Below are 17,059 nucleotides of genomic sequence, written 5' to 3'. Positions count from 1 at the left end.
ATAAATAAATCCTATGAATGGAGAGATTAGTAATGTGTATAGAACAGATTTTCTACATTTCTTGTTTTTTCATTAGCATTTATATAAATTGGTTGTAAACAGAGATCTATTATGATGAGTATTTTTCCGGATATCTTCTCAGCTCCCATTAAGTGGACCACAGGCTACCAACTTTTTTTAAATTCATGACACACAATTCCAACATACACATTAGGTTTTTTCTCTACATAATATATAAAAAAAGGTTAAAATCTGAACTACAATTAATACAAATGGAATTTTTGTGACTACTATAAAATCCTGAGACACATTTGTGTTGGGGTTGAAAAACCTCAACACAAATGTGTTGGGATTTTTCTTTTATCATCACCACCACACTAATTTTGGGCTTGTCTATTGCTATTACAAATTCTATTGAGACAGTAAGACAAAAAAAAAAAAAATAAATAAAATAAAAAATAAAATAAAATAAATAAAACAATTAAGTTACAGTTTGGAAGTACTTAGGAACAAATAATCAGTCAGTGATTTTTAGATATCCAGCATAGAGATTGATAGGTAATCTAGCCAACATGATATGGAAAGTTTTTATTTGAAACTGTTTTTGGTGAATCCACATTGAAAAAAAAAAAAAAATAAAAATAATAAAATAAATAAAATAAAAAAAAAAATAATAATAAATAAAGGTGTATTTAAAAAAAGTAATACTACATTTGTATTACAGCAGATTTTTACATTTTATACAGAAATCACTTATGAAATTTTTTTTTTATTATATACAATAGCCCTGATAACTGGGCAAACAACAAATATACAGAAATACTCCTACTCTGTGGCACACATATTAACATTGCTGCATGAAGTGTATATTATTTCACAACAGAATAGACTTTTAAAAATTAATCTTGGTATTGCAATTTAAGGATTATGACAACATAAATGATGGTTATTATCAAGTGCCCTGAGTAATGAAATACATATTTAATTCTATCTGCTGCAAACTTAAAACCAATTTAATTTTATAAAGACAATAATCAAACCTAACAAATTAAACTGACATTTCTCAAAAAAAAAAAAAAAAAAAAGCAATTTATATTAACATAAATTTCAATGTAAACAATGATTTGCATTTCAGAACTGTATGAGCAAGATGATGAACAGTCTTGGACAATGCCTTCCTCTTCAACTACACATGCATGCAGCACACCTTCTGGGAAGCAAATCTGCAGCAATCACTTTGTGAAGTTCCCAGTGCTTAGCTATTTTATAATTTAAGTACTTAGTTAATTTATTTTATAGTATTTTTTTCTGCTTAGACTTGTGACTTTTCTTTCGCTTATGCTTGTGCTTATGTTTTTTATGTTTCTTATGTTTCGATTTTTTATGCTTATGTTTTGGCTGTTCTGAATCAGGAGTTTCACTCCTTATCTTTTTTCCTGGATCTTTTTCTGTACCTGACGATTCATTTTCACTATTGGTAAAGCTATCAGAGCTACTACTGCTGCTTGTTTTCTCCCTTTTCCGTGATTCACTTTCTTGCTTTAATAGTTCCACATTCCTGTGGGAGAGTACAGACTTTGAGAGGTGAATTTTTTCGCCATTTTCCCTTTTAAGTTGCTTTTTAGGACTGTCTTCACTAATTAAGAGTTTGCGTTTTCTTCCCAAGTCTTGGCATTTTAATTTTTTTTCAGTTAACTCTTCATCACTGGTGTTTTCTGATTCACTTGTTTCATCATAGTTTGGTTCAAACTTTGATTCATCTTGTGTAGATTCTTTGCGATGCCTCAAAGAAGACTGCTGAGATCCCATTTGATCTTTACACATTTTCTTTCGATCATATTTTACTTCATGATCTTTTATTTCATATAATTTGCTCTTTTCTTGACTAGAAAGCTTACTTTCCAGAGAGTCTTTTTTTTTGTCTGTTCCTTCAAATTCTGGTCTCTTATTTTCAATTCTACTTTTATGCTTAGATGATTGTTTCTCAAAAATTTCTGCATGTTTAGATTGCCTGTACTGCCTCCTTTCACTACTGTGACTTCTCGAACGTGATCTTTCATTAAGTTTTCTGACTTTTTCAAGTAATTTATGTTTGTCTGTAGTTCCAGAAGTTCTGTTTGTTTCAGCATATTCACTTCTAGAATAGTCTCTATTTCTTTTGGTTTCTCTTTCACTTCTTACAAAAGGCACATCTTCTTTACTTCTACTACTACCTTTGGGATTACCATGTCTTTTTCTTTTATCATCACCACCACATGATTCTTCACTATGATATCCCATTCTTTCTTTGTTTATAATATGTTTTTTTGATAATTTATCATGCTGGCATTTCTTTTCCAGCATTTCAGAATTCATATTTTTCTCCAGTTTTTCAGTTCCATATTTTTCATTTCTGTTCTTTCTTGGCAAAGATTTTGAAGAATAATCACTATCCCTTTTCCTTTCAGATATTTGAGTTAATGATTTGGAAATTGGCTCTTTAAGTGTATCTACAGAGACTTGTAACTTTTCATTTGCATGTGACTGTTTGTTATTATATTTATCATTATCTTCATTTTGTCCTTTATCGATAAATTTTGACCTGTCTAATTTTGGTTTTCTATGATGTGAAGAATCACTGTCTGTTGCCTTCTCTTTTACATTTTCTTTTTTCCTTGTCTGTACAGAACGTTTCTCTTTATCAGTAGTTATTGTGATTTGTATTGTTGGTGAATCTACCCGTTGTTTAATTACATTCCCGTCTTTCTTTTCGGTTTGATGTTCCTTATTTATTAATTCTTTTTCTTTAGTATGAGCAGTATCCTTACTTGAATCACCTATGCGTTGAGATTTTTCATTCTGCACTTTACGTTCACTTTTATGCTTCTCTCGTGTTGGAGGTGCTTCAGTAATAGCAGCTTTTAGAGCTTTCTGAAGAATGGCTTTTTCAGCTCTTTGAATTATATCTGAAGGCAGAGACACCCTTCCTTCTTTTTGTGAAATTCTGCTATCTGTATATGGAGATTTTGTTTCTTCAACATCATCATATTCTTCTCTTTCCCATTTTGATATTGCAGGCAACTCTACATGTAATACGTTTTCTGGGGGGCCTTCTTGGTCTTCTTCCTCCTCTTCTTCTTCCTCTTCATCATCATCCTCTTCTGCCTCTAAGCCTTTGTTATTATTTATTTCTACTGATTGAACTATATCATCTAAATTTTCACTGCTTAAATTTTCACGAGTATCCTGGATAACTTCAGTAGATTCTTCCATTTCTGTTTTCAGGATATTTGATGATTCAATAAGTTTAACACTTATACCCCTATTTTCTGTTGTGCTGGAATGATCAGCTGATTCTTCATGTTCAGTTAGTTTTGTAGAATTTAAACCTAATTCAGTTTTTGTTTCTTTTGTCTCATTCATTTTATTACTCTCAATATTTCTGGTTACTCTGTCAGGTTCATTTTTAATTTGACTTACTTCTACAAGCAATCTGTGAGTGTCATTAACACAAAGAGATCTTTCCTGCTTTTCATGGGCACTACTTTCAGATACCAATTTAGATTTTCCTTTTTTTTTTTTAACCTTGAGTGTTTTATTTTGTTCAGTGTTTACCAATGCACATTTTTCTTTGATATGCAAAAGCTTAGCTTTTTTCTTAGTCAGGTCTTCACTCTCCTTCCTTTTTTTATGCTTATGCTTCTTCTCCTTTACAACAGATTCCTCTTGTAATTCAGATATTTTGCTCTCAATTGCACTATCTGATAACACTTCTACCTTAACTAGGTTGCTAGGGGTGGCAGAACGATTTTCTGATGTTCTTTTATCACCCTTTTCTTCTGTCTCTACCTTTTCTTTCTTATTTTCTTTATTCCGGTGATGATGATGATGTTTTTTATGTTTGATTTTTTCTTCTTTCTTTTTTCCTTTTGCATCATCCTGAATTTGTTTATCTTGAACTTTTCTTTCAACAGGGGAATGGATTCTTGTAAAGTCTTTCTTGTGAACATTTTCTCTTCCTCTAACCTTGATAGTTTCCCTGCCCTTTTCTCTGTTCTGTCCTATGTGATGAGAATTGTCACTATGTCCCTGATAATCTGGAAAGTGTGCTTTATCATATCTTGCATCTCGAGAGTCAAAGTGAGAACTGCTGTTATAAGCAGAGTGGTATGCATCATAGTTTCGAAACTGCTCATGACAGTATCTTGCTCGCTGCGCACCAAAATGTTCCAGAGCATGATTTGGAGGGTGGTTATGAGATATACCTGTTGTTGTTGTTCCAGTTACAGCAGGATATGGCACCCCAAGATAAGACCCACCATAAAAAGCTGAAGAAAATTCTCTTTTATGTTGGAATGGAGATGACTTTGGTCTACGCGGATGATGCCCTTTTGGAGATCGGGACTGTGAACGATTGTAATTATGAGCTAGATTATGATGTCGATCCCGAGATCTTGAACGAGATCGAGAATGGTAACTTGGGCTCCTGGAGCGGGAATGAGATGATCTTGAATAAGATCTTGATCTGGAAGGTGACCTGGAACGTGAGTGTGAGTAAGACCTAGATCTTGATCTACTACTATATGAAAATGAGTGTGAGCGAGATCTTGACCATGAACGTGACGAACGAGACCCCGAACGTGACCAGGATTTGGAGGTACCATAAGAATGAGAACCAGAAGAGGAGTGTGATCTTGCACGCTGTCGGTGTCTGCTATGAGATCTATGATGTTGTTCACGACTATATTCCAACAGCTCACGAGCAAAATCATCGAGTGGATCTCCAATACCTCTGTAGAATGAAAAACATATATTATCAATTATATATTTTATAATACTTGTAATTTACGGAAGTAACTATATGTACATCGTTTTAATAGTTAAAAAAATTAGCACAAAACTTTATATTGTATTAGTTGCAAATCAGAGAGGGCAATCATTGCTAGATGTTTTTTTTTTCCATATTAAAATAAAAAAACTGCACTTCCAACTTTTCAAAAAAAAAAAAAAAACATTATCCTTCTTCCAACCCAATATGAAAAGAGATTTCTTACCTCCAAAGAAATCCTTTTCACTTCTCTATTTTTTTATTACGAACTATTAAAATTCAAAATATTTCAACTATTTTACTTCCACATCATATAACGAATGCCTAAAAGTTCTAGTCTGAAACCAGAACAAATTTTAAACACAGTTTTCTCTATTTTCTATTTAGACTTATACTTTTTTTTAGAGGAAAAATTGCTGAGATATATTTTATACACAGTTAATCTAAATTTAAATATAAACTGATTTTCTTAATACAATGGTAATAATAAAAGTTTGCCCTTCAAATGTGACATGCATATACAATTATACAATTTTTTGTTTTACAGTTTTCTATAAAAATTAAAGCACCACAAAAAAAATAAAAAATAAAAAAAAAAAATAAATATATTTATATGAGTAATATGGAAAAAAAGAAAGTTAATAAATGGTAACAAGCTGTAACTAATACTTATGGGCCAATGCAGTTGCTAGAGCAATTATGCATTGTGACCATAATGCGTATAAAATATTTTGTATAATATTGAAGATATAGATCTTCAATAGATCTATATAGAAGGTAATTCAAGATATAGAAGGTAATTCAAGCAGACAATACCAAGCTGGATTTAAAGAAACACATATGTGTTTGCCACAAGACTTAATTTCTTAGATACGTAGATCCTAACCATAACTACATTATAACCGGCGATTTAGATATAATCCCATATCCCGAGCTTAGAGATATTTTATCACTCAGTTCTAAGTTTCAACCTAATCTACCTATTAATAAATCAACTTTTAAAAAACTGTTATATCCAGATTTATTAAAATACTGCATAAGATCTACATACAAATATAACATACTGGTTGAGGCATACCACATGTGGCTGTTCACAATGCTAAATATCATATTTAACAAATATAATCAATTGAAATTCATACCGGATAATCTAAATAATACAAAATTAATAAATAAGCAGCTCAAAGAAATACATAAACATTTTGTAATTACTCCGGTTGACAAAGCAATTATGCAATTATATGTAAGTCATATTACATAGAAATTATTAAAAATGAACTGCAGTCCAGTAGCACATACAAATACATGGCATCTTCCCCTAATGTAATAATCAAAAAACTAATAGCATTGCATAAAAAATTAAAGTTAAAGTACAATAACCTAAAATATCCGTTTACATATGGTATACCTAAATTTCATAAATCACCTTTGCATTTAGATTTAACATCATGTAGAGATAGTTATGCTAAAATTCCAGGTAAAACGTTAGAAAAGTTACTTAAAACTATATTAAATAATGTAAATAAAACTATTATAATAAATAACAACTTACCAATATAAATGCAATAAAAAATAACAATATTCAGCAAATACAAACATTTGACTTTAACCGTTTTTCACTAGTATCAACCTTGACAATTTAAAAGATGTTCTCCAAAAACTATATTTGGAACATAAAAATGCTATAAAGTTTGATTTAACCTACTGGGATACTCTAATAAATTTATGTATTTTTAAGAATTACGTATATGACGGAACTTCATTATACTTACAAGTGAATGGCACCCCTATGGGAAGTCCAGCATCCTGCATAATTGCAAATCTCTATCTATATTCTACAGAAAGAACATTCCAAGAAATCTACTTATGTTCAGATACATAGATGATATGTGTGTTTAATTGTCCACATTTCATTCAGGATTACAGCAAATTATATCCAGAAGAACTTGTATTGGAAAAAACTAACAGTTCTGATACAATTGCAAATTACCTGGATCTTTGTATAGAAATATTCCATAATGATATAGATGTAAACGTATATAATAAAAGAGACACATTTAATTTCGTTACAGTCGGCCTTACAAACTGGAGATCTAATATATCGAAATCAGTGCATGCTAATATCATTTTATCCCAATGCCTGAGGATTGCTTCTATTTGCAATAAAAACACAACCTGTTCAGCAAACATAATAGCATTGTACAATAAGTTAATAAATAATAATTTCCCTATCGCTTACCTGAAATACCATTTCAGGAAGGCGATCGATATAATTAATTTCAAAAATTTATTTTCTGAACCCATTGCCTTAATATAATTACCATAATTACGGATTTAGAGCCATGTATATTATGTACATAGGATACACTTTACTTTCTTGGTGTCTTACGGCTTAGAAAACTTGTACCCACCGGCCTGCAAATTATAGTGTATCATTTATTTTGTTTTATTTTATTTTATTTTATGTTATTTTATCTTATCTTATTTTTTAATCACACAGTATGTACTTAAGTTTACACTAAGGTGACATGCAAATTCAGCTCGGGGGGGGGGGGGGTCCTACTATAGGAACGGGTTTGCGATCCCGGGCATACCCAAGCTACAACTTTTATCTTGTATTGAATTTAAGCTGTCCTACATTCTTTGTTCTTATTTCTCCAAAATTATTAGGGTAATCCGAGGACGTAGGAGAAACTATTTCTTATTTATACTACTATATTTTCACCTTTATGAAGTTCAGGTTCTATTATTCCTGCCCTATTAATTTTTATTCTTACTATCTGCATGTTTCTCTTTGCATTAACTTAACTTTAATTATTTATTTATTTTTACCATATCCATCACATAGGGGTCCCCACATATATACTAACTAGAGGGATTATTATTTCATAATGACTAGTTGTTACATTATGTCCTGGATATGGTAGATATGCTTTATACTTTACATTTATTTTTATTTTAATTATTAAATTACGTTCTCTGTCGGGTCAATGATGTTCATATATGCTTACATTAATAATATCTTCCTTTTGATTCAAAAAATTTTAACTACCTTTAATTGGTTTAGATTCAAATTACTTAATCTCTGGATTTTTTATATTTTATATATCTTAGCAGATATTGATCATTACAGAAACAGAGACCTTGTCGTTTTTTGCCTTCAGTCTGGGTGGTTGGCCCCAGTTGAAGTCATCTAGATTGTGGGTAGACAACGATAAGTTTTATGTGTATATATATATATATATATTTTTAAATATATTTATATCCCTTGTGTTTCTTTAAATCCAGCTTGGTATTGTCTGCTTGAATTACCTTCTATATTATTATCTTCAATATTATAGAAAATATTTTATATATATATATATATATGTATATATAGTCAGATGTAAAACTGAATGTTTTTTTTTTTTTTTTTTGAGAAACAAAAACAGTTCCAATGTTTATCACCTGAGGTCAGATTTATTAAGCACTGTAACATATTAAGCTGTTACACTTATATGAAAAGGGGGAAGTAGTCTTTATTATCTTGTATTGTGTGAAAAAGGGTAAAGCAAACTGATATCAATCAAAAAGCTTTAATAGCTTTTTTTTTCTTTTTTATGACAATGATCATAATGTTATTAACAAATTCAGTATACACTATTTAAAAATGACTCTTAATTATTTGGCTTCAAGCTGTCCACAGCCAAAATTTTTATACAAAGTAAATATGTTATCTTTCTTCTCATCTCCATCAATATTTGTGAATTGCAAAGAAAGATATTTTGTGTTGCATTTTCTGCATTTATGTTTTTTACTTGCCAATTCTCTAATGGAACTAGCCTCATTTCTTTACTTAGAAGAGCTTCAGAACGTTCATCTTTTCTCTTTTACCCACCGCTGCAAAGGGCATCAGCAGATAAAGCAGTTAACAAATTACCTAAAATGGTTTTGTTGAGATGTGGCAGACAGGTAAAGTAACTGCCAATGACAATGTTGCCAAATGTGAAGAATGAACATGCTAGGACTTCAAATTGCACAAACTGCAAGAGACATTCATATTGAAGAATACTTCTTTAGCAGAGCAATGTACTAACAAAAAAAAAAGCAGTGCATAAAATTAAAAGGAATTGCATAAAATAAAGGAATTTTACAGAAACTGTAAAATGCAATGTATCCCTGCCATTAAGTACATGCTAATTTTATCGTTAGTTTCCACTATTAGACTTTCCAGAGCACTGAGTGAAGCTTTTTACCATGTCTGTAATTACAATTTTGACACATATACTTGGATTTCCATGTCTGTAATTACAATTTTGTCTTGCAGCTATATTTTGCCCATTCAAATCGACCTCACTGACACAATATTATAGCATTGTATTCTTCAAGAATATCATGCTATGTCTAGTCATAAAACTAGTGTAACTGACTTATTCACAGAGAGTGTGAAAAAGACAATAACAATAGTGACAATAAGTTTTTAGCATTAGTAGAGGCATATGATGCAAGAAAGCAAGCTTATGCAGCATCAGCCAAAAAAAAAAAAAAAGCTTCCTATTTCACCCCTCCATTCATTCCAAATGCCTGTACAGCTAGCATTAAATTTATTTAGGCTATCAACTTCCACAACAAAAAAAGGACGTCTGTTCCACCTGCTGTCTAAAGGCAAATTTCCACACATCAATGCTGTATCAGCTCAGCAGAGGAAAGTCTACCACCTTTATTGATTTTACCACGGATCCTGCTAACACCTATTCCAGCGAAAAAAGCAGACTCCTAACCTACTTACAACAGACCTGGCAAGCCAGATGGTCTGAATCCACCAAAGGGGCCATCACCCGCAAATTTATACCAGACATATGCAAAGTGTATCTCAAATCACCATCCTGGTTTTCCCCAGGCCTTCTAACCACGTACCTCCTAACAGGGCATGGTGCCTTTCGCAGTAAACTGAACCTTCTTAGACTTTCCGACAGCCCCCTTTGCACCTGTGGTGCCCAGGAAACCTGGGATCACTTGATGCATGACTGCCTACTATATGATGACCTCAGATCTTCTCTCATCACACAAATTCATTTCATCCCTAGAGATCAGGAGCAACATCTCCTGGAAGACCACCATAGCTACACAGCCTTTTCGAACTTTGCTCAGAGCCTCTTCACGAGGCGGAAAACCCTACCACAACCACAGAATCAGACCCAACCAGACAATGAAACGGCCTAATCAGCCATGTGTAAAGACCACTACTTGCTTCAGCATACTGCAATCCCCGTGAAGCCTTTCAACCTGCACAATTATTGTGCAGGTTGAAATTACAATGCAGTCTCAACATCACCTTCATCTACCATGACTGCCGCTCCGGCTTCGCCTCCCACCAAGTTGACTCACCACTGAAATGACTCCACTATCTGGACGGGACTTCTTTGTCCCAGGATTGACACTACTCGGATTTGATCCTCTTTGATTGACTCTACCAAATATATCTTCATGCAGCTCACTACTGAAATGACTTCAGCACCTGGACGGGACCTGTCTGTCCCAGGACTGCACTACTCGAATCTTACCTTCTCGGACTGGACTCTGCCAACTATGACTTCACGCAGCATTGCTGCCAATGCCACGTGGCGATAGTGAACCCGTGCTCCCTTGCACGGCCCTGTTTCTCCCCTGTCCTGGCCGGGAGGAGGTGAAGGTCCCCTTGTCTCCTCCCCGCCACCCCCTCTTTCCTTCTGGTGTGGCATGGGCCTGCCTCACTGATTTTGGGGTCATCTACTCTATCGACCCTATACTTCTGTCTCTCACCCCCCAGCCTTTAGTCTCCCCTCCCCCTCTAGCTTTCCAACTAGCGTTCATCCCATGTCAAAATTATCCTAGCCCTACACCCAAAATTCTAAATTCCACACTGTATAACTTAAAACTCCTTGGCCTGACCCAACCTCTAGCGCACCCCCCACCTTTTTTTTTTTTTGGTCCTAGCCACTGAAATCCCAGGAAATTAGGTGGCAGGACCTGCCAGAGTACTTATTTAAAAATACTGGTGTACCTGGCTTGCCTCCACGGGGCTAAGTGTGGGCAACGTTGGGCCTCAGTAGGGGTCCAGCGGCTAAATAGCCAGATGAACAACGGTACACGACACTACATCCAACAATATCCATACACTTTTAAATCTCTGGCCTTTACAGTGTTCTGTAACACGTGACAATGTAGACTACACGGAGATGGGGGTAACCCCTGGTGCCGTTAGACCCTAAACACACTTTACACTTTACATCAATTCTACAACTGTCTTTCCTAAATTTGAATCTGTGCTCCCTCAGGTTCTCAATCTGAGCAAGAGGAAGAATCCCATCAGCATTCAGCTTGCTCAACCCATTCAAGGCCTTATACACCCCAATCAGATCACCTCGCAGGTGCCTACTCTCCAGGCGCTGCAATTTGCAGAACTTAAGCCTTTCTTGGTGAGAGAACCCCTTTGTTTCCCTCATCAATCTTGTTGCTCTTCTTTGTACTTGTTCTAGCAACTCTACATCCTTCCTAAAATGAGGCCTCCAGACCTGTAACACAGTACTCTAGGCCTTGGGATAATCATCTCCCAAGATGATTATCCCAAGTTTTGCTGTCCCTGCTAGCAAAATTCCTATGTATCATTGACAAGACTCCATGATCTGCCCTAGCAGCCCGTCTGCACTGCTCAGTGAACTTCATATTTTACTGCACAATTACCCCCAGGTCCTTTTCACTTTCCACTTCCCTGAGTGTAGTTGGTACGTTTCTCTTTGGTTATTGCTACCTATATGCAGTACTTTGCATTTGTCAATGTTAAACTTCAGTTGCCACTTAGTCCATTTGCCCAACTTATCTAGATCCAGTTGGAGTAGCATACTGTCTTTATTGTTGTTAATGACTCTGCCAACCTTTGTATCATCTGCAAACTTGGACATTAAACCTGATATACCTTCATCAATATCATTGATAAATATACAAAACAACAATGGGCCCAACACCGAACCCTGGGAAACTCCACTAATAACATTTGTCCACGAAGAGCAATGTCCATTAATTACTACTCTCTGTTGTCTCCCACTCAAACATCCCTTTATCCATTTTAGCAACTTACCCTTAATGCCATACCTCTCCAATTTGTAGAGCTGTCTTCCTTATGCAATGGTATAAAAAGCTTTCCTGAAATCTAAGTATATGATATCAAAATTATTTTTGGCATTCAGTTCCTTTGTGACCACATCATAGTATCCAATCAAATTGGTCAGACAAGACCTCCCTTTAACAAACCTATTCTGTGTCTTAACTATTACTGCAGTCTTGTCTAGATGATCCTGCAATGCTTATTTAACCAGTGATTCCATTATTTTCCCCAGAACACAAGTTAAAATAACAGGTCTATAGTTATTTGTGTCACCTTTTGAACCCCCTTTGTGAATTTTTACCTGGAGAGTGTAAATTGACCTATAAACAACTGACTTCTGACTACTGTACTGTTATAAATAATTCAATTTTACTATGTGATTTTCCCAGAAAATCAACCTACCACACATTCTGGAAATCACTGCTTTAGAGAGAATCATGTAGAGACCTCCCTCCAATTTTTTTCCCAATCAGTATCAAAGATATTTAATTTAAAATCAAATTGAGATGAGATTAAGTTGAGATGGATTCTAGGTACACCTATGATTGTGATTCTAAAAGTTGTAGACAGGTAAATCTTTCAGCAACCAAAGTAACTGCTATAGATGATTAAATCAATCATATGAATTGGCTATGAAAAAAATTTAAAAAATTATTCTTGAGAATTTTGCATGACCAATCTCAATATTGGAGGATAGTATATACATGCATACATTAGACTGAAAAATAATAAGATAAGGAACACACACGCAAGCACGCACACAGAATATGAAATAAGTTGAAGAATGATAGCTGCATAAAGTGCAAAGCCAAAGTAAATAAAGTTAATATCAAGAGGAAGTAGATATTATAGAAACCAAGAGGATGACCGCAAGTGCACCCCTGGCCTTCTGGCTGTGAAGGGCTTGTACAAAAGTAGTGTTAATTTTTCTCATTTTAAGATAAAGAGCTGCGGCTAAACAATATTTATAATTAATTTATTCTTGAAGTAAATTCAAAGCAAGGAACAAGGATTCAGCAACAGCTTGTAGAACTAGTATAATTTGATGTGAATCATTATCTATTGACTAAGCCAAATTTAAGATGGAAAGTTAGATAATGAAATTTGGATCAAATTTATCTGCATCAGTTGAATGCAAAAAAAGAAAATAAAAGATAAATTAGAAGTTAGAGAGAGATCTTAGAGCAATACACGGATATAAATGGAGATTTTAAGTTAACATCATTTTAAAAGTGATAATGAATGTTAGATAAATAAATAAATAATATATATATAAAGTGTTTAAAATGGATATAAGACAAAAAAACTCAGATTTACTGACAACCATTAAATTCAGAAATCTTCTTATTCAAAAGTCAAAGGGCAAAAATTAAACAGAACTTTTGAAGAAACTGAAAATGCCTTCAGCCAGTGGGTAGTTTGAATAAATTCAAGGAAGAATTAGACCTATTGGAGGTAACTGACAGGTGATGTGGAAAGTTTTTTTTTTTTTTTTTTTTTTTTTTTTTAGCTGATACTGTATAAACTTGCTTTCTTACTTCATTTTCCACTACTGACATTAAAAGAGGCATGCGGGGAGTAGGTCTGTAAAGGTAGAAAATTCAGAACAGTATGATGGGTCCAAGAAGTTAAAGATGCAATTAGAGAAAATAAAAAATATCATATAAGAAATTTTTGGCAAATAAAACTAATAAATTCTTGGTAAACTGCAAGAGGGCAAAGGTAAAAAAAAAAAATCTGGTAGGTAGGGAAAAAAAAAAAAAAAAAAAAAAAAAAGACCACAACAAAGTAATCAAAAATAATAAGGGCAAAGTTAAGTATGGAAAAACAGGAGGTGTTTGATGAAATTAGACCTGAAATGCTGAAAAAGATGTAGAGAAAACAGCATCATAGTGGTTAAAACAAATTATTCAGCAATCATTTCTGAAGGATACACTCTAGAATAGGCAAGGCATCAATTATATTAATATATTAAAATGGAAATAAAGCCAAATGTAGAAACTACAGTGTAATTAGTGTCAATAGGGGAAGGGGGGGTATGGCTGCCAGGTTTCAGCATAAGATAAATTTCCTAAAACCCTGCTCTTTGAATTTTAAAATATGACATCAAGTATAATCTCCTATGAGGAGCAGAATATTTACGTAAAAATGGCAAACCTGTAATGAGCATTGAGGAAAGAACTTGGATGAAGAATAAGAATTATTCTTCCCCCAAATTTAATTTTATTCCCTAAACTTAATTTTGGAGCGAAGAAGGGCTCAAACTTTACTTATTGCTTCTCCTTTTTATAATTTTTAATGATCACTTAATAAAAGAATGTAAGCTACTGGAAGTGGGAAATATAACAATTCGATCATTATTATATACAGATGATAGCACTGTTATATATAGTATATTGCAAGAACAAGATCTTCAAGTATCTCTATATATATTAGATAAAGGTCATGAAAATCAGCTACACAAAGACAGAGGTTATGAAAAGAAACAAGTTTAAACAAGCTTAGATTAAATCACCAAAAATTTGACAAGCTAGTAATTCTGTGTATTTAGGAACAGTCTCGGAGAAAAGAAAAATTAGTCAACAGACAATATTGGCCGTAAGCTAGATAAGAAATAACTGAATTAATGAGAATTTAGTATCTCTAGAAATAAGAGTTTTAAGAAAAATAAATGAAATTAACTGATGGAAGCTGGCTTACAGATAAGGTAATAAGAAAACATTTTGAAATACGGATAGGTAGAAAGGGTGTGTGTGAGAGAGAGAGAGAGAGAGAGAGAGAGAGAGAAACTAAATAGATATTTAAAGCAAAAATGAAAGGTAATAAACCCAAAGAAAGACCATGAGGAAGAAGCATTGATTATGACATGCAAGCACTACAGGAAAGAGCTTATTCTGGCTAGAGCTAAGGATCTAACAGAAAACAGACAGCATGGAGGAAAATAGTGAGGATTTGTGATATTACAAGGACCTATACACCCACTGGGTACAAAGATTTAGATGATGAAACTGAGAAGGGAGAAAGAAGAAAGTATTATAGAAGGCATTTGTATATCTTAAATAATTTTGAATAATAAAGCCAATGTGATTAAATGCTATCAAAGCAGTGTAAGGTGGGTCAGAAAAAGCTAGCTGGGGGGAATACACAGAATGATAGATTAACAGCAACCACAGGCAGAGGTATGATTCCTGCATCGCTTCTACTGGAACGTGTAGGAGCCTGAAAGCAAGGTGTGGGGGATTTCAAATCCTGCTGGGGGGGGTTCGAATGGAACAAGGAAATACATGAATTGTGTTTTACTAAGAGTAAAGCAAACAGGTGCATGTATAGGCTTATATATAGGCTTAATCACTGTGATGAGTATAACACACAACTGTTCAGACAAATTAGAGTGGGGCAATATATCAGAATGCATAATAATGGGAGAATTTAACTTTTCAGATATAGACTGAATCTGGTGAGTTGGTCACTCACACAATAGACTTTTGTGGATTTATTGAATAACTGTTTTCTACACCAGCATGTTAGATGCAACAAGTTCATCAGATCAATACACTTGATCTTATTATTAGCAGTGCCTCTTTATGCATTAAGAATTTGCAGATGAAAAAACCATTACATCTAATAGGTGTAAAAGCACCACTAGGGGGCAGCAACCAGTGTATTGATGTGGGATTTACTAAAAGATGTAACTACTATCAAGGGAAAGGGAGGGCCTTTACTTTTGTAATGGTAAGTATAGTGGTCTGACACAGGTTTTAAATTCTATGCAGGGAGACCAACTGACGACGTTGCAACAGCAGGTTCTAAATGGGAACAAACTTCCCTCCTGGTGTTGTATAGAAGGGGGATAGTTTCAATAATTTCAAGGAAGAACAAGACAAATTTTTAGAGAGAGAGAGAGGATGAACAGGTGACTTGGGAAGTGCTTTGTTTTTTGTTTTGGGTGATTCAGGGAAGTAATCTTACAAGCTGTTAGACTTTTTATACCAACTGATAGATAACAGTTTAAGGCTCAGAATGGCAGAGAAGAAAAATGCATATCAATTAATAGATGATATAGTTAAATACAGTAGATATAATTTAATCTGTAATCAAGTCAAAAAGGAGGTTTGATAATCAAAGGCAGCTTGTGAGGAGTCTCTGGTAAAGAATGCAGAGAAAAGTAGCCAAGACTTCTTTCCTTATGTAAATACTAGAAAAAGGGGATGACTCATGTTGGCTGACTAGACATGAATGGTTTAACTGTTGATGACCCTGCTCAGGTTGGTGACAAATTGAATAGGTGTTCTGCATCTACATTCACACACAAGGAATGTTTTTTAGAGATGAGTATGCCAGAAGTTTATCACTATACCAGGAAACAATGATTTTGTGATAACTGAGAGGAAAGTGGAAGAGAAATTGTTGAAGCAAAGTGTAAAAATAGACACTAGTGTGGTGTGTGTGGGGAGGGGATCTATCCAATTATATTAAGGGAGGCAGCAAAAACCTTTAGCCATAAGCATGAGAGAATCCTTTAATAAAGGGGGCAAATACCTATGGAGTAGAGATTGTTGTTTTCTATATTTATGAATCATATTGATGAATATATATCAGGCTTCAAGTATAAGTTTGCAGATGATATGTAGGTTTCAGAGTGGTTAACTGCAGTAGTCAGGGTTTGTAATCTAGAGAGATTAGGTAGATAGGATGAGAAGTGGCAACTGAAGTTTAATATTGACAAATGCAAGGTACTTTGTATGGGGAACAGTAATTACAGATTAACATACCAGCTGTGTAGTAGTGCCAAATTAAAGGCAATGGGAGAATGAAAAAGGCCTGGAGGGTTACTATGCAGTCAGATATAAAGTTCACTGAGCAGTGTACACAGGCTCCTGGGGTTTTGTTAATGCTATAGGAATTGTTCCAGCAGGGATAAGTAGGTGATTATCCCATTTTATAAGGGATTCTACATTCGGGGTCACATCTTATGTGACCCCAACATTGATATTATAGCAGGCCTGGAAGCCCCATTTTAGGAAGGATGTGGATCTGTTAGAATGCATACAGAAAAGAGCAACAAGATTAGTCAGTGGAACAAAATGGGGCTCTTACCAAGAAAGGCATCAGTTCTGCAAATTGTAGCA

General features: G+C 34.1%; 1 protein-coding gene across 4 annotated transcripts in view; it reads right to left on the bottom strand.

The window, feature by feature from the left end:
- Positions 1 to 1,148: 1,148 nt before the first annotated feature.
- snama (something that sticks like glue) overlaps positions 1,149 to 17,059 on the bottom strand; it is a 489,984-nt gene continuing 474,073 nt past the window's right edge. For all 4 annotated transcript variants that reach the window (XM_090377736.1, XM_090377737.1, XM_090377734.1 and 1 more), the window contains one exon: positions 1,149 to 4,771. In XM_090377736.1, the coding sequence (XP_090233862.1) occupies positions 1,294 to 4,771 (3,478 nt within the window). In that variant the 3' untranslated portion in view covers positions 1,149 to 1,293. The remainder of the gene's footprint in view (positions 4,772 to 17,059) is intronic.

Source organism: Mastigoproctus giganteus, chromosome 7 (genome assembly GCF_048544385.1).
Source record: "Mastigoproctus giganteus isolate SK-2022 chromosome 7, ASM4854438v1, whole genome shotgun sequence".
In the NCBI taxonomy this organism is placed as follows: Eukaryota; Metazoa; Arthropoda; class Arachnida; order Uropygi; family Thelyphonidae; genus Mastigoproctus; species Mastigoproctus giganteus.
Note: the sequence above shows the minus strand (reverse complement) of the source record. Positions and strands in the feature narration are given on the sequence as shown.